Here is a 19,578-nt window from a genome sequence, read left to right on the forward strand (position 1 = left end):
TGTACTTTACAAGGAAGATTTTTTCAATTTAATTTAATAAATGGAATATGTTATATTATGAATACTCTTTATGATCTTAAAATTTTTTATTCATAGCTCTTCAACATTTATTTATTGTTTGCCATTTACTTTTTAGCAAACTACGCACCCTCTGAAAGAAAATGTTTGTGGTTTCATTTTAAATTTGAATACTTATAATTGTATGTAATCTAATGTTGTCTGTAAACTGTTTCCGAACTCAGAGCATCTTTAAAGGTGGAAAAATCTACCTATAGTCACTAATTGTTCTGTTCTGAATAACTTAATTTTTTAAATTATAGAATCTAAAACTTTACCAGGAGATCTTTTGATTTCTGGTTTTATGACTTTCTCTCAAAATAACTTAAATTCTCCCTCAGATAATTATATGCTGAGAAAAATAAAATAGAAACAAAATTTAGAACTTTATGTTGCTACTTGTTCAGAAGAGCTCATAATAGTTCAAATGGGTTAGTTCGTTTATCCTGTCACCTCTAAGAAGAAGACATAACAAATTTTATCCACATTTTTGTAGATGGAGGAAGTGAGAAACAAATTAAGTGGCCTGCCCCAGCTCAGGGATTGAATGACAAAGCTAGTTAAAACCCCATATTTTGACAGTAATCTTTCTGGTAGATTATGCTACCTAAATTGACTTTAAAAGGTTTCAAAAGTTATATAACCAGTCCATTCTGCAAGCATTTTTTTTGGAATTTCTTTTATCAGGAACAGTAAATACAAAAACAAGTAAGACATGATCCCTTACGTTATTGTTCCAGTTGGGGGTGGGGGTGAGGAAATGAGTAGGAGTGATGGCAGATATATAATAAAATGGTTAATTTTAATACAGTAAGAGAATGTCTTCATAGAGGTCCAGCATGCTCTGTGAGTTTAGATGAAGGAGCTTCTAACTCTGCCAGGATAGGAAAATACCACAGAAAGCTCCACCTGAAATCTTTTAAAAAGTAGCTACAATGGCATTGCTTTCAGAAATACCATTAGTTTAATTTCCTGTGATCAAAATGAGTAGTGAGCATAGCTATTAGGTGAACTTAATTAATGATTTCAGTGCTGCTTTTTGCTTGTTTAATAAAGTAATTATAATAGCCTGGGCACATGTTTGGAAAGATCTGGAAAGCATCTGAAGAAATTGCATTTTGTCTAGTCTCAAATATAGTTATTTGAGGTGACACTGGTATTAACAGTAGATGGTTTTCACTTGTTTACTAGACTGAAGCATCTAATAAGAGGGCCTAGAATTCCATGTTTTTCCTCATTTATATGTCCAGATGCTATATTTGAACTCTAATTTTGAGTTCCCAGATTAGTGAAATTTTTTCCCTAGTGCTTTAGCAACACAAAGCAACTATGATACTATATTGCTGTGTATGATGACATATGTATTTTATCCACCTGTGAAGTGTTAATCAGGCAATTACATATCTTGTTGTGTAGTTGAAGATAGTGAGCATCATTGACATGACAAAACGCATTGAGACTCCAGCCAGTTAGGAATATGTGATTTAAGAATAGTATGTTTATAACCAGCTGAAATCCACCTCTCTGTGTCTCTACCTAAAGATATGTCTCCTTTTTTTCCCCAAAATCAAAGAAAAGCAGTCCTAGGCTAGAATATCCACTGGAGAAACCACTTACCTCAAAACATCTCTTTCCTACCACTTCCTTTCTTTTCCTTCAAAAGGTCATCCACACTCAGTTTCTCCCTTTAATGCTTTTGTAGCTCATAGCTCTTACAATTTTACTTTAGAGCATTTGTAACAAGTATATACGTACCACTTTGAACCTTGTTTCACACTTCCACAGTTTTTTTGCTGTTTTCCTGAAGAGTATCACTGCCCTCTCCCTTTCCTCCCCCGCCATCTTACTTTCTCACTTCTCTTCCTATGTCACCATGCCTTTCTTTGTGCTGTTGGCTACTAGAAGAGAATTGTGGTTCAAAATCATTACTTTATAAGTAATAGTCATGAGATGTTAAGTTAGCTATCACAACGTGATTTCCAAACATATAAAGCAAAATGAGCCATATTTTGTAGAAACAGAGTAGGAAGTTAATATAAACCTTTAAATGAATTATTTTCATTATAATTTTGTTCTACCCTGAAGAATTTAAAATAACTTTCTGAAGTTTTTAATAACCATGAACTGAAATATTTTATATCTATTAATTTTTATAAAGACAATAAAAACCTAGCATTTATAAAGCCATAGTTGTCCAAGAGCCACCTTATTAGCAATTAGTTTTAAGCTTCATATGACAAGTGAGAAGACATGGCTCTTTTAGGATACCATGGCCCAGTAATAGATAGCTGGTAAATACTAATGACTTAAAAGAGAATAATATACCGTTACGAATGTAATAGACTCATGATACATTTGGAAAGTGATCTATTTCAATAGTAGTCAGCTTCACTGAAGAAGTCATATTTAAAATAAAACTATAGAATAAGAAACAACTAACCATAAGAAAGGTCCTAACATTTAAGAGACCTTAACAGAGAAAAACCTGTGGCCTGGATGGAATAAGGAAAGTGGAGATGAGACTAAAAAGGATTCAAGTGGCATGCCCAAAAGGAGTCTAGATTTTATTTGGAGTGCAATAGTATGCCTTTGAGACTTATTAAGCAGGATGGTGACGTCATGGAATGTGTTTTTAAAAGTTAGTTCTGGCTGCTGGGTGGAGGGTAGTCGGATGAAAAAAGAAGCATGGAGGCCATTGCAGTTATATAATCAAGTGATAATGTTAATTGGGAATAGGGTGATGCCAGTGGAATTGGAAATAACGGAGTAACATATCTTTGAGAATTTAGATAGCCAGCACTTTCTGATGGATTTGATATGGGGAATTAAGAAGATGAAGGGTTTCAGGAGGGTGCCCGTATTTCTGTTTTGAGCCATCAGTTGGATAATGGTGCCACTCATTCAGGTTGGAAAGACCAGGGTAAATGGACATCTCTGGGTATGGGAAGCAAAAGATTAGTTTTAAGCATGTTCAGTTTGTGGTGCTTCTGAGATATACTAGTAGAAGGTCCAGTTGTTTCAGACTGGAGCTCCCAGAAGAGATCAGTGCCAAGAAAATAAATTGGGGAGTTGTCAGTATGTAGATAATATTTAAAGCCTTGTTAATAGGTGAAATTGTATAAGGAAAGAGTGAAAAGATAAGGTTCTAAAACTGACATCTGAGGAAAGCCAACATTTGGATATCCAGTAGAGGAGGAAAAGCAGACTTAGAATGAGCAGTCTGAGAAGTAGGAAGAAACCAAGCTTGTACAGAGAGGAAAATGATTCGTTAAGGGATTGTCATCACTATTAGTTGTTGCTGAGAGGTAGGTAAGAAATGGATGCAGAAGTGTCCATTGGATTTGGTAATATGGGTATCATCAGTGATATATGATGAGAGTTGCCAAGGTGTAGAGGAATGGGAAGTTGACTAAAGTGGGTAGAATAATGAATGGGAAGTGAGAAATTGGAGACAGCAGTAGCTGGAGGGGAAATGTGGTAATAGGGGAGAGGTTTTGTTTAGTTTGGTTTTGTTATAGAGATATTAGAGCACGTTTTGTGTACTAATGGGAATGACTCAGTAGAAATGGGGGATAATGAAGATGGAAGCAGAGAGGGTAGAAGTTAATTAACCAAAGAAATAAAATCTTTGATAAACTAAGAGGAGGGAGGAATTGAACACATATCGGGAATTGGCCTTTGGTAAGAAATTTCATCCTTTGAGACAGTAGGGAAAAGATTGCAGACATGGGTGGATATGTAGAATTAATCATGGAAAAATGAGTTGTCTTCTGACAACTATTTTCTTGGTGGAATATGAGACCAGCTCATCAGGCAAAGAGAGATGAGAGTTAAGGTGGGAAATTTGAAGAATGAGGGAAAATGAATCAGTTGTGGAAAGTGAGTGAACTTACTCTTAGCACATGATGTTGAGTGTCCGAAATGGTTGACCGTGAATTTATGGTGCTGCCAAAATACCCACTTGTTTGATTTTCTCCAAGTTTTGACTACTTGTTGGTAGTCAAGATAGTAAAAGAAGGCAAATTGTTGAGTTCATCTGTGATTCTATGATCTGTAAATCCTTTCAATTCTTATTTTTTATCTATTGTATTCTATCAATTTTAAGAGTATCTTTGTTCTGTATATTTAATACAATTTTAAATTAATGAGTCAATATGTGGTTTAAGAATGTAATTCACTGAAATACTGTAAGATAGACATATTTATCAGTTTAAAATTATTTTATATTAGAATCTAAAGTCTGTGGCAATCTATGTGTCTAGATGTGGTGTGGTATATTTCCCAGTATTCTGTAGATCAGGGGTCCCCAACCCCTAGGGCCACGGACAGGTACCGGTCCATGGCCTGTTAGGAACTGGGCTGCACAGCAGGAGGTTAGTGGTGGGCGAGCAAGCAAAGCTTCATGTGCCACTCCCCTTTGCTCCCCAGCGCTCACATTACCCCCTGAACCATCATCCCCCTCCCCCAGTATGTGGGAAAATTGTCTTCCGTGAAACCAGTCCCTGGTGCCAAAAAGGTTGGGGACCGCTGCTATAGATGATGTGCCCCCAAATAGGCGATGTTATCCTTATTTGCACTTGAGTGGATCCATGTTCAGGGGGAAAATGAGTTCCAAGAAAACATTTGAATCTAATTTTCAAGCAATTATGTGTTGCCATTCTGAAATTAATTTACTTTTCTATGATTATTAAGGTAAAATTCGTGGTCAGGGAATTAGAGCTTATAGTTGTTACCCTGAAGAAGCAATTGACTTCTTCAAATGAATCAGTAAACAATTTATTATTATCAGGAAGGTTTTAGTCATCATTTTACATTGTAACCATAGCAAATAGGTTATCAAAGAGGGATCACAGAAGGTCATGCAGGAAATCTTCAGTGTTTATGGGCTATTGGGTTAGTAACTATTTTTCTACATTTCTCTTTTTAATAGTGGAGCCATATATATGTGTGATTTTTGTTGTTGTTGAATCTATGAATTCAAAAAATTTCTGGTTGGACATTTTTGCTGCGCCTCAATGCATTTAGACTGCTGCCTTAAAAAAAATTAGAATGGCATACTGGTTTTAACTACATCAAAGACTAAAGCATAAATAAGAATGGGTAATTTCTTCTAGTTGACAAATATTGATACATTGTGTTCAAGAGGAAAAACTATTTCAGTACATGATGGTCTGCCATGGAAAAATTGTTTCTTACATAATTTAAACACAGTCAAATTGTGTGGATTTCAAACATAATCAAATTTTCTGAAAACATATCTAATCATAATAAAACTTCGATACTTAAGAATTCCAAATAGTACAATCTTTTTTCCATCCAGAATATAGCAAGAATTCTTTGTTTCTTCTTTGAACATGTTTATTTAAATGACCAGAAAATGGCAGGGCTTTATATTGAAATAATACCTATTTGAATTATATCTTTAGAAGTTAAAGGAGTATACTACATATTCTATTATTACCCCAAATCGTTTCATGAATAATTAATATTCTACCAAACTGGTTAGTATCAGAAACTCTTATCTATTTTTTAAAATCAAATCATTCACCTTTGAATATAAAATAATGCTACTTTAAGAAGTAAGTTCAATATATTATTGATATCATTAGGTTAGAAACATTGAACTATGAAAAGTTATACAAACATAACATCTCTTTCCACTTCCCTTATCATCACCACCATCCCATTTCATCTCTCTTCCTCCATTCGGAGAATTAGGAAATTGCCCCCACTTTCATTGTCAGTAGTAAGGTTACATTCCAGTTATTTTCTAAAAATTCTGTGCATACATGATAGATTCTTATCATTCCAGGAAGAAGCTCTACTTCTGATGTACTAGACACATACAAGTCTCCGTTCTCTCATCAGACCTTTCTTAACAAAGGGCTTAGTAAATCTATGGGATTTCTGTCCATCAGAGACACACAATATGAAGAAGTTTATTTCAAGGACATTTCATCAGATAATAACTCTGGACATGAAGATTCTGAAAATTCTTGCTCCCCTTACCAGTTCAAAACTAGTGGCCCAGAAAAAAAAGCTATCCCTGGCATTGATGCACTTCCCAAGAAGAAGATTTGGGCTTCATCCATGGACTTGCTTTGCACAGGTGACAGAGACATCTCTTCTGGGGAGACTGACAGACACCAACACTGTCTGCCTGAGGCGGTAACAGTACGGACTTCAACTACTCCTAGGAAAAAGGAGGCAAGATACTCAGATGGAAGCATGGCTTTGGATATCTTTGGCCCTCAGAAAATGGATCCAGTGTTTCACACACGAGAATTGCCCACCTCCTCAGCAATATCAAGTGCTTTGGACCGAATCCGAGAAAGACAAAAGAAACTTCAGGTTCTGAGAGAAGCCATGAATGAAGAAGGTTAGTAATTTCGTGTGTGTTTGAGAGAGAATTGAATTGAAGTATTTAAAATTGTGTTTTGAAATAAAGAAGGGTTAGTAAACCATTCCATAAGTCTTATTTCCACTGCCAAACCTTTATAGCCAAATTAGCGTCTTTCTTCTCTATCAATTTCTGTTCTTCCTTCCACAAAAAACCCTAATCAAAGTACAGTGCCACCACAGTCATCCCTACTAAACACACCCAGTCCAGCCACTGTATAAGTCTCTCAATGTTTTAGGTAGGCAGGAGCCATGTTTTCTACTTCTTTTTAATCCTCCACAGCACCGGCTATCATGCACTATCTTGTGGGAGGCTTCTGTAAAGGACTGGTTCGTGGAAATTAGATGCAGTTAATCAAAATCAGCAATCCCAGGGAGGCAGCGTAGACTGGTGACAGTACAGTGGTTCCCAAACCACCAGCTTCAAAAAACACATTTTGGGACACGACTCCTGGAGATTATAATTTCTTTGGTCTGGAATGAAGTTTTAAATCTACATTTTTAAAATCATAGTGTTTAGGTTTATAGATTTAGAGTCAGACAGCCTAGGCTTGAATTATTTACCCAACTCAGTAGCTATGTGATCCTTAGTTCAGCAGCTGGGCTTAATCACTCCGTCTTAAGTTACCCTATGTGTAAAATGGGCTTAACACAAATAAATTAATTGGGTAGTGAATGTAAAGTGATTAATAAGTCAAATTATTACAATCCTAGTATGGGGGCATAAAATAACTTCATAAATTATCAGTTATTATTTACAAGGGAAAACTCTGTTTCAAAAGTACCTATTCACACACAAAGTACAATATATTGAACAGAACAAAATTATGTTCTAGACATGGATAAAGGCTGTTTTTAGTATAGATAAGTAGAGGAGAGGGCAAAATAAGAATTTTCAATCTAATCCTCTCCATTTTTTAAAAGATTTATTTATTTATTTTATTTATTTTTGGCTGCATCGGGTCTTAGTTGTGGCACACGGAATCTTCGTTGAGGTGTGCGGGCTTTTCCTTGCAGTGCGTGGGCTTCTCTCTAGTTGTGGTGTGCAGGCTCCAGGGCACGTGGGCTCTGTAGTTGTGGCACGCAGGTTCCAGAGTATGTGGGCTCTGCACACGTGGGTTCTCTAGTAAAGGCGCACAAGCTCAGTAGTTGTGGCACGAGGGCTTAGTTGCCCTGTGGCATGTGGGATCCTAGTTCCCTGACCAGGGGTTGAACCTGTGTCCCCTGCATTAGAAGGCGGATTCTTTACCACTGGACTACCAGGGAAGTCCCTAATCCTCTACATTTTTGAAGATTAAAGTTTTGTAACTGCCGCTTCTAGACCCCTGGAACATAGGTGATTAAAGGGAGCTTTAAGGTGCTTCTAGTTCAGTGAGAGTAGTAACATAATCAAGGGTCATATTCATTTTTAAGATCATGTCCTAGTGAATATTTTTGATTCATAGGTTACCTTGACAGTACTCTGCTAAAGGTTTGGTCTGTTACTTAAGTTTTAAGCATAGTTCTAGGACTGAAAATAGACCCCACATTGTGCTTTACTTCTCATAAATGAAGTTTTGCACTTTTTTTTTCAATTCAGGAGTTGCAAATAAGTGGGGAAATTGAAATTATGGAGGAAATTATTGAACACTTAACTAATATTATGGGTTTGTATATAATTGCATTGTTAAAAACATTAGCGAGCATTATGAGATGGTCAAATATAACCTAGATCTAAAAACTTTCAAAGACTTAAAAAGACTTTTATTTTCCAATGAAAATAAAAACTTAGAAATTTGTTTTATGCATGATTTCACTGTTTAACTCTGATAAGTAAACTTTTAGAGTTGTGACAGCAAAAAGCAGTCACTTTGTATCTTAAAATAAAGTCTCTCCTTTCAGAAGTTTTATTTCATGACTATTTAGTGTTGCACAACTGCTAACATATGAATATAATTTATCCTGACATTCTTATGAGCATTCCCTCATGGAGACATTTATGTAAAGAAATTCTGCCCATTGTGGGAAAAAAAAATTCCTCAATGATTCAAATAGATAAAACCATGTTTGTCTCAGAATATAAATAGTGAAGATACACACCAGTTTAGATGACTGTTTCTAACATTTAAAAGGTTGACTGGTATATTTTCTTAACATGTAAATATTAAAATATTAATTTATAATGTTTTCAGGTGTACGTTTCAAAAGATTATCTGACTTACTATTTGGTAAATTAATAGTAGTTTGGATTAGTGAAGTGAGGAAAGTGTTTTTTACCCTTGAACCTTGGTTGAGAGTCAAATAGTAAAACATCAAAACTTTAGTGAAAATATTTTTAATTTGTTAAATTATGCTACAATAAATAGTCTGTTTAACATGTTTTGTTTGAATAGGTGATTTATGGGGATTTCCTATAAAGTGAGTATTAAGTCAAATTATGTCCTAGTTTGCATAGAAGTCTTTTATCTTCTTGGGAAACGTGCAGGCATGTGTGTGTAAGTGTACTATGGAAACTCAAATAGACCAACTTGTTTTCAGATATGCATATATATATCTGCAAAGATGATATATAATCTCTGTAAACTCTTATTTTTTCAAAATGCTAACTTGTTACAAAAAAAAAATTTCCAGATTTAGAAATTTTAGGTTTATTCTAAGAGATAAAAGAAAAGGAAAAGATTTCTTTTTAAAAATAAATATGCTTTCAATTATTTGATATAGGACAATTTCTATCCTGAAATCTTTCTTTGGTATTGAAGAGTTTTCAAAAGCATTTGCTCCCACAAAGAACCTACCCATTTTCCTCCCAGAGTATATTTTATAACCAAGTTAAGGAAAACAGAACACCTTGAAAATGTTGGTTTGTTATGGAAATATAGCACCTTAAATAAACTCCATTATTATATAGTAACTTGCAAGTAGTAATAAATTATATTTGCTTTAGACTAAAAGCATTGTTTGAAAGGAATGTTTGAGGTTTGGAATTCAAAAGCAATAATTTTATTAGTTATTTAGTTGAATAATTTACTGGTTTTATGCTGTGCTTTCTTTTTCTAAAGGTAGGATAATTTATGTTAGCCGAGCAAAGTACAGATTGCCAATATGAAGATTTCAGCTAGTATACAAAGAAGAAAAAAAATGGAAAATAATATAAACCCATTTATCTCATTTAATTCTTATGAATAGTAGGCTTCATAGATCCCTTTTCTGTGGACTAAAGCATTTAAAAATATTAATACTCTGGGGGCTTCCCTGGTGGAGCAGTGGTTGAGAGTCCGCCTGCCGATGCAGGGGACACGGGTTCGTGCCCTGGTCCAGAAGGATCCCACATGCCGCGGAGCAGCTGGGCCCATGAGCCGTGGCCGCTGAGCCTGCGCGTCCGGAGCCTGTGCTCCACAGAGGGAGAGGCCACAACAGTGGCCCACATACCGCAAAAAAAAAAAAAAAATACTCTATACAGTTTTTGTGATCTTTACAGTTGGAAGTTGCTACTGGGTATCAGTAATTTTAGAATTAGAAGAGGTCTTAAAGCACATGTGCTTGGGCTTGTGAAGATTTAATAATGTACCCAAGATCACATAACTGGTTAATGATAAAGTTTCCATTGTTATGGGAGATTGTAGATTTCCATGAGAGATTTCAGCATTCCGTCTAAGAATTTCCCACTACATGTTACCTCTTAATTTTTAAAAAAGGATGTGTTGCAGTGTTCACTGGGATAATACAACAGTCAGAAGAAAAGAAATTGCTAAATTGCAGTTTGTTCTTTGGGGCACATGAGGAGATTCATTGAACTAATGGGAAAGACAGTTGTCTCCTTCAACCTCAAATGTATAGCCCTTACCTTAGCCCAGGCCCCATCCTCTTGAAAGGAGCCTGTACCTAAATCAGCTCCATAGCATCTCCTCAGCTGACAGCATCAACCAGCCAACTAGCACAGGGGAAATCAGACTTTAAAATCACAGAGTTCGGTGTTGGAAGGAATTTGGATATCATTTAAATCAAACATCTCATTTTCAGAGACCCAGAGTAGACTAGTTTGCCAAAGGAAAGACATAATTCATAAATCATAACAGAGCTGAATTTAGAATCCAGGTCTCTGAAGCCCCAGAATAAGATCTTTTCTATTCTGCCATTCTGATTTCAAGCAGAAACCAGAAACATTTCAGATATATTGTTGGGAAAATATTTTACTGCCTGGGAAGTTGGACATTCAACTAACCACCTAAACAAACCCCTTAGGTCTCTTCCTAGTAAAATTATATAATTTTTAATACAGTAAAACAAGATATAGAGGCTCATTTGGTTTTTCCTTCAATAAACCACACTGGATATGGGTTAAGGTGGAGCTCCATTGTGTCATATCCTCTATTGTGGCAGATAGTGGGATTTTGTTTTGCTTTGTTTTGGATAGTGTTTTGATGGGGCTCTACTGCGGTAGGATCTGTAAGATGGTTATCCTGTACCTGCTGGCATAAGAGAGTAAACTATCAAAAAGCAGTGATTGGTATTGAGTGCTCTAATTTCTTTGGGAACAAAATAAAGTTAGGAACAAAAAAGATCCCAAGAAAGAAATTGTAGTTGAAGTTTAAACATTATAAGATTATTATGATGATTATTAATAGTTTTCTACATTCATAAAGCAGTGAGGGAGGGGCAGGAAGAAACATAACAGCTTTCTCTCATGGAAACTAGTTTTAAAATTTGATGTCATTCCCTTTTTTTGCTTTATTCTTTTCATTTCACTCTTTTCACCTCAGCATAGGACTGTACTGTTATACGCTTTTCCCTTCTTCCCTGTTCCCAGTATTTTCTTTTCCACCTGTCTCTACTCCATCTCAAGATCTGAGAAATTGTCTGTTTTCTAATGAGAGTATCTGTTGTCGTGTCATTTGTGGTGTAATCACCACACACTCCCTATCCATTGCTCTGTGGGTTGGCAGCACATTCCTGATTATGAGAGATTGAGTTGGAACCAGTACTGTGAGTATAGTATGAACAGCACTCCACACCCTGGGTGGGGACTATGAATAGAATTTTGCTTCCAACAGTCAATCTACTTTATGTCTAAATTAAGTATCGTTTCCTCTCTTTCAGTGCTGTGGCCTCTGGTCTAGCCTAGTTTTTGCTGTTCTGTGACTGTTGTGTGAATACAGCTTAAACTCTGTTGTGCAGCTAGAGTATGTAAACACTCAAATATGTGAGCTTGTTCTCATTATTAAGGCACCTTAATGTTTCATTTCCATTCACATTCATTCCATTGAACTTGAAAGTGCATATACTTTTTTTTTTTTTTGGCTGTGTTGGGTCTTCGTTTCTGTGCGAGGGCTTTCTCTAGTTGCGGCAAGCGGGGGCCACTCACTGAGCGAGGGCCTCTCTTGTTGCGGACCACAGGCCTCAGACACGCAGGCTCAGTAGTTGTGGCGCATGGGCTTCGTTGCTCCGCGGTATGTGGGATCTTCCCAGACCAGGGCTCGAACCTGTGTCCCCTGCATTGGCAGGCAGATTCTCAACCACTGCACCACCAGGGAAGCCCGCATATACTTTTATAGTTACATTTCTGAAGAGTAGGAGGATGGAATCATAAATGTTACAGTTCATCATAGGGGATGCTACTAGTGACATTTTAAGGAGAGAGAGAAATATTTTCAAAACTTATCTTTTTTTTCTAAGAGCCAAAATTGGTAAAGATGAACTACTCAGTTTTTATTTTTTCCTTATTTCCCTTAGAATAGCAACCCCCCCACAAAAAAGAAAAAAAAAGATTGAGTCATTATTTGGATTACTCCATGAACTTAAATAATTTAAATAATCAGTTTCCACAGAAGTAAATATGAATAAGAAGGGATTTTATGTGATATTGGTCAAGTATCACATGTACTTAAGTATTAATGACTTTATTATTATACTACTAAGATATAAAATATTTTGTAGCTCTGAAGAGCACACTATTATAGATGGATTCAACATCTTAACCAGAAAGAATCAAGTGCCTACTATGTTTCCAGGGCTGAAATTTAAAGAGATTTATGTTTTAGACCAGCATTGTCCAATGAAACTTCAATGGAGGAAATGTCCTATATCTACAAAGTCCAGCTCTGTAGTTACAAGCCACATGTGACTGTTGAGCACTTGCATTGTAGCTAGTGCAACTAAGGAACAATATTTTATTTAAAATTACCTAGCCATTGAGTGCAGCTTCAAACCGTTCTCACACAGTTAGTCCAGTAAAAAAAATAACCAAAGATTGGTTTGAAAAGCATTTGAGAAGAAGTATTCAGTAAGTCATTCTTTAGCTTAAAAACAACTGAGCATAGACATTTACTTCTCTTCTTTGATTTATCCAAGTGAAAAAAAATGAAGTTGCATTTTTAAATGCTAAGGAAAGTTACAAGTGAAACCAAAATGAGCTTTCCAGTGTCTATAATCATAGTAATATAATACTGGTTTTGGAGTCCACAGAAATCAGAGGGTACTTTATCAGAAATTAGGGACCTAATTTAAATCTAACTCATACATAGTTAACATAGACCCAGTTTGGCTTTGATATAGAAACCTTCTGAAAAGCATGGATCGATATGTTTTAAGAAAGATTTTAAATGGATCTTACTAGTAATGAGTATCATCACAAGGTTTAAGACCCAACAGTTTTAGCCTCCAAAATATTTCTTCATTTCATTCCAGTCTCTCAATTCCTTTGTTGCCCATGGACTATAGAATTAGCTTTCTAAATTGATCTCTCAGCTATAGTTTGTCCTCTGTTTTACCTGCCATGCAAATTTGAATACATTTCTTCTCTGCCTTCAGCCATTTAATAACTTTTTATCAGCTGAGCAGGATAAAATTCAGGCTTCTTAGATTATGGTATTTAAGGCTTTCCATTATTGTGTCTCTCCAGTCTCACCCTTTAGCATTTCCCATCTCACAAGTCATTCCAACACCAGGGGTATTCGCGCGCTCTCTCTCTCTCTCCTCCCCTCCCACTCCTCTTGCCCTCCCTCACCAACTTCCCTCCCTCCATACAGGCTATTTTATATTTTCATGCTTTTATTCATGCAGCTTTCTGCCTTAAAAGACTGTCTAAGCTTTCAGGCATTGCGTAGCTCAGGAAGCTTTCTCTCATCTTCCCACTTCCAGATGCTGGCCTATATTTTTCATTGAAATTATTTGTTTTGAAGAGCTTTTTTCTCCTCTCGTAGACACCAGAAATTTGCCCTGGTCTAATTCATGGCTACATCCTTAGTATCTACGACTATGCCTGGCATATAATAGATAGTAAGTGTTTGTTAATCTAAACTGAATATTGCAACATGGCTATTAATATTAAATGTTTAGTATATTCAGTGGTGCTATTTCAGATATGGAATACAACAATATTCTCTGATGAATTATGCTATATCGTGAGGAGAAATCCCACCTCCTTCTCCTCTGTTTTGTCCAACTCTAAGAGAAAATCACATGCTTGTCAGTCACAGCCTGACCAACCAACAGCAAATGCAATCACTTTCCTTTAGAACTCTGTACTGTTTGGAAGCTTTAGAAGGGGCAGTTGAAGTCATAACAACAAAGGATCCTGGAGGATGCTAGAAGAGTGGTACAGCTGGCCCAGATTTATGGCTACTGCATTACACAAGACCATCATAGAGGAACTGTTCACTCTTGTTGCATTCCTACTCTGCACAAATTTTACATCTATAAAGTAATTTATATTTCACAGAGTATTTCTCCATATACCTTTCCTCATTTATATATATTCATACTTGCATGTGTTCTGTTTCTCTTTGTTAAAAATTCTGTTGATCACGCCTAGCTCTCAAAGGATTTTAGAATATATTCTATTCATGTATCATGCAACATAGTGTAATATAGAATACAGTGGACTCTAGTGATCATAAACAAGGTACCATCTCTAATCTCCAGAAATTAACCCCCTCAAAAGAAAGCATAGAGGAAAACACTTCATACATGAATACATAATGTTATTACTTTTGTTTCTCTGCTTTATTTGAAGGTTGAAATATTTTATTTGTTAGGACCTATAACTATAAAATGCAGGGTTTTAAATATTTTTTTATAGTTCTGAACTATAAAACCCGTCATTTTAGTGCATTTCTCCTTGAAACGTTTATCTGTAATTTGGGTCATGTATTAAAGGTAAAGAAATGCCAAGCTAAAAGTGGTTATTTAATTCCTGATGTTGCAATTGCCTGAGTCTCAGTTCCTTCGTGTTACGTGTCTGAGCTTGAATATGTGTCACTTGCAAAACGTGTTTTTAGATTACAGTTTGCACTAGCTTAGATACATTTTAATGTGAAGGTTGTAGATGTGAACTTTTCATCTAAAATAGCTCTATATAAGCTCAGAATATCATGCAAGTCTTCATAATTCCCTAACCATTAAAAGTATAGTGTTCATGACCACATGCCACAGCTTCATATGGTTAAAGTGTTAAGTGTGTTAAGTGTTGGTGGAAATTATGACTCTCAGTTGTCAAGAATTTATGACAAAACACTAGCCTATTGAAAAGCTGCCTTTTAATGTTGCTATATAAATGTGGAGTCAATACCATGTTAGAGCTGCAGTTTAGAGGATCAGCTTACAGTTAAAGAATAATAAAATATTTGTCAGTTGTGGTTTTTTTCTTTTTTTTTTTGGCTGCATTGGGTCTTCATTGCTGCGCCTGGGCTTTCTCTAGCTGTGGTGAGCAGTGGCTACTCTTCATTGCAGTGCACGGGCTTCTCATTGAGGTGCCTTCTCTTGTTGCAGAGCACGGGCTCTAGGTGCGCGAGCCTCAGTAGTTGTGATGCGGGGGCTCAGTAGTTGTGGCTCGCAGGCTCTAGAGCACAGGCTCAGTAGTTGTGGTGCACGGGTGCACGGGCTTAGTTGCTTCACGACATGTGGGATCTTCCCGGATCAGAGCTCAAACCCGTGTCCCCTGCATTGGCAGGCAGATTCTTAACCACTGCGCCACCAGGTAAGTCCTGTCAGATTTTTATACCTTGTAATCTGACCAAAAAAATAGTACACTCTTAATTATAGTAAAGTAATACTAGAAATTAAAATATATCTTTAATTGTCAGAGTATGTATGATTACAGAATCTCTATAACTAGACTTCTATCCGGATGTTAATTCTTTAAGCCATTATTCTCTAGTCCCTATTCTTCTCATTCTCTCACCACTATTCTACAAAATGTTTTTTGGAGAGACTGTATTCCTATGTGTTTTGTGTGTTTTACATACATATATTCACACACTCAATTTGATGTACTGCTTTTTTGGTAACATGTATTCAGGCTAATTTTATTCTCCCATTTTTTCTTTTGCACTCATTATTATTTCTATGCTAAGATTGTTAACTACAACTTTATTTTCCATGTCTGAAAACTAAATACATATAGGAAGTCAAAGAGAAGAAAATCATCTAGCGAAATGAGGAATATTCATGATCCTAAATGAACTCTAGTACACTGATTTACACAATGTAGGTTTCATTTAAATATTTACTAGCTGAGAAAAGAAATTTGCAAACCAACTAATTAGATACTCAGTCTAATTTTATCCCACAAAAGGCAAATAAATTCAGTTCTCCAGTTGTAATGGTGACAGCTTAAAATTTTGCCATTGCAGTTTTAACATTGCAATGAAAGTAGCCACATGTGTATTTTATAAAATGTGTATTTGAACATTCTTAATAGGTCCATTGCACATGATCCAAAAATTTTGGCATTCAGGAAACTTTGTAATATTCTATAAATACTTAAAAGCATCTCTTTGTTTTTAAAAAAAATAACACTTTCTAATTAAAATAACAATCACTAGGTTTTGTTGATGCGGGGAGATGGGTACATATGAGGACTTGTACTCTCTGTTTTTGTGTCTGTTTAGAAGTTTTCATAATAAAAAGTTGTGTGTGTGTTTTTAATCACTCAGTTAATACCACATTTGTGGGATCTGGACCAAATCTAAAGTGCTAATATTATACATTTAAATATAGATAGAAAACATATCTGTTGTCTGGATCCTCCAAAAAAACTCATCAATAACGGTAGGACACCTTGTGGAAAATTAGGGATTACCCTTCTTTTGCAGACCAGAACAGAGGAAGAAAGCTACTACCTATCTAGTTAATGTCTACTGGGTGCCTTTTGTGTAGGTCATCAGAAAGCCAAGAAGTGTTTCTATCTGTCAGCATGGAAAATATGCCTCTATTATACACCAATGCAGATTCTCTTGGTAAAGGACATGTAATTTTATAGTAATTCCTGAAACTGTTACATTTATTATTTAATTCAGAAATGGAAAGCTTATAAGGGCTAACCTTTCTTGTAAGCAGAACTGAGTAGTAAATTTTGGCTGAGAACTTTAATCTGATTCTAACCTTTTTATAACCATGACTGTGTAGTAAATATTGCCTGGGAACTCGACGCTGGTTATATCTGCCATGCCATTAAGTGAAAGGAACATGGTTAACAGCGTTTTTTTTTTTAAAAGATGCATTTCGGAATACAAGAAGCTCACAAAAGATTCCTACCACTTTAATTAACATAAACACCCTACCCCTACCCCAGCCTTAGAAGGGAAAAGTTCTTCCTGCCCCTTAATTGTCCTGCTAAGCTAGTCGTCTAGTTTGTGTTTCCAGAGTTTTTGTGCCCTATTACTCTGAAGCGGTAAAGCATCATAAGGCAATGTCCTCCCTCCCCCCGGGTGTGGTACTGAGAACATTTACAGACCAGTAGTTCATCACGGGAAGATGATTTATTGTTATATATATTTTTGTGTGTGTAAATTTATTTATTTGTTTATTTAGGCTGTGTTGGGTCTTCATTGCTGCACACAGGCTTTCTCTAGTTGCGGTGAGCGGGGGCTACTCTTCATTGTGGTGCGCGGGCTTCTCATTGCGGGTGGTTTCTCTTCTTGTGGAGCATGGGCTCTAGGCGTGCGGGCTTCAGTAGTTGTGGCACCTGGGCTCAGTAGTTGTGGCACGTGGGCTCAGTAGTTGTAGCTTGCAGGCTCTAGAGCGCAGGCTCAATAGTTGTGACGCACAGGCTTAGTTGCTCCACAGCATGTGGGATCTTCCCAGACCAGGGCTCGAACCCATGTCCCCTGCATGGCAGGTGGATTCTCAACCGCTGTGCCATGAGGGAAGTCCTGGTGTTATATTTTTAAGAAGAGTTTGTCAAAGTTACATTAATTTGTCTTACAGAGGAACTCAAGGATTGAAAAAAGTTTACTAGTGTTGTCAGAGTATAGGAAACAAAACATAGGTGAGCAAAAGACAGGGAACGTGGACGCTATGAAATAATGTAAGAATAATTATAAAGCACCACCAGAGAATGGAAATTAAAATTTATTTACTCTCATATAGCCACTTTGCAGAAATAGTTATGAAGCAGTAAATTCAATTAATATGGGGTGTGAAATTGTTATTGCAGGCTTAACATCCAAGTGACTGAAGTTCTCTCCTCTGTCCACTGAATAGGTTTGTTGCAACTTCCTACTTTTCATTGTGAGGTAAAACCATATTGCCTCCATACATTTGGGTCTTTCCCTTGGCCTTGTTGGTTTTACTGTGCTGTAGGTTACAATGCCAGGTTTGTCATTTGGTCAAGTTACGTTGGGAAGATTCCTCAAAACTTTAACGTGGAGGTTCTGTACAATAAAACAAAAAGTTCTTTGGTGCCCCTTGAAGATAGCAGTTCTTCTTACATAACCATTTAACTATGTTCATTACATTTAAATTAGATAAAACTAATAAATAAATTAGATAAAACTGTTGTTTGACATCTTCTACAATCCTTTCAAATCATGTTCATCTTAAAACAGAGGAATTTTTTTTATGCATTTTTATTTTATGTTTTATTTTTACTTTTGGCTGCGTTGGGTCTTTGTTGCTGTGCATAGGCTTTTCTTTAGTCATGGCGAGCGGGGGCCACTCTTTGTTTCAGTGCACAGTCTTCTCATTGCGGTGGCTTCTCTTGTTGTGGAGCATGGGCTCTATGCATGTGGGCTTCAGTAGTTGTGGCTCGCGGGCTCTAGAGTGCAGGCTCAGTAGTTGTGGCTCACGGGCTTAGTTGCTCTGTGGCATGTGGGGTCTTCCCAGACCAGGGCTCGAACCTGTGTGCCCTGCATTGGCAGGTGGGTTCTTAACTACTGTGCCACCAGGGAAGCCCACATTTTTTTTTTTTGGCTACGTCGGGTCTTTGTTGCTGCACTTGAGCTTTTCTCTAGTTGCAGAGAGCGGGGGCTACTCTTCACTGCAGTGCACAGGCTTCTCATTGCGGTGGCTTCTCTTGTTGCAAAGCACAGGCTCGAGGCACATGGGCTCAGTAGTTGTGGCATGCAGGCCTCAGTAGTTGTGGCGTGTGAGGTCAGTAGTTGTGGCTCACAGGCTGTAGAGAGCAGGCTCAGTAGTTGTGGCGCACAGGCTTAGTTGCTCCGTGGCATGTGGGATATTCCCGGACCAGGGCTCAAACCCGTGTCCCCTGCATTGGCAGGCTGTGGCACCAGGGAAGTCCCAGAGAGGAATTTTTTTTTAATCACTTATTTTACCATGAGACTTCCCTGTGGTAGAATGGAATCATTTTTTTTAAAGCTTTGGTACATACTTGGATTTTCAATTCCAAAACTCTTTTTATTAATTATAGTATTATTTGTTACTTACGTTCACTGTATACAAAACTGGACAAAGTAGGAGTCTTCTATATTGTGCATGCTTCTCCTGGTAAACATTGTTATAAGAACAATACACAACTTCCTCTCCATCAAGTCCATGGCCAGTCATTTATCCTTCAACTCTTCCCAGTATTACTCCTATCCTTTGCCTCAGCATGAGCTCCCAATTTTTCCAGCCCATCATTTCCATCCTGGTTTCCAGCCTGGTTTCTGTGGTGCCATTTAACTATTTCATTCATTTATTCATCTCTTTTTCTTTTAACAATCTCTGTTAAACACCTCCTAGCACAAGGGAATAATTCATTTTGTGAAGTACCCGTCCTCAAGTTTGCAAACTAGTAAAAAAGAAACCCTCACATACCTTGATTATCTGCTACCATGAATCCCATATCACTCCTCAGTTCTAGGTATTTCCCATGGTCTGCTTTCTCTAGTGCCTAGAAAAAGCCACAAAACCATTCTGATTGGT

The 19,578-nt window shown here is 36.8% G+C and overlaps 1 protein-coding gene across 15 annotated transcripts in view; it reads left to right on the forward strand.

The window, feature by feature from the left end:
* Positions 1 to 19,578, forward strand: part of PTPN13 (protein tyrosine phosphatase non-receptor type 13) — a 247,129-nt gene that overhangs the window by 108,938 nt on the left and 118,613 nt on the right. For 13 of the 15 annotated variants that reach the window (XR_002174695.3, XM_073805438.1, XM_073805434.1 and 10 more), the window contains one exon: positions 5,870 to 6,436. The exons of 1 other annotated variant lie outside the window; for it this stretch is intronic. Coding sequence is in view for 13 of the 14 variants with exons in the window: in XM_073805438.1 (XP_073661539.1) it covers positions 5,870 to 6,436 (567 nt within the window). In the remaining variant the exon portion in view is untranslated. The remainder of the gene's footprint in view (positions 1 to 5,869; positions 6,437 to 19,578) is intronic. One more of the 15 variants, XM_019926683.3, reaches the window with a different exon arrangement.

This window comes from Tursiops truncatus, chromosome 5, assembly GCF_011762595.2.
Source record: "Tursiops truncatus isolate mTurTru1 chromosome 5, mTurTru1.mat.Y, whole genome shotgun sequence".
NCBI lineage: Eukaryota > Metazoa > Chordata > Mammalia > Artiodactyla > Delphinidae > Tursiops > Tursiops truncatus.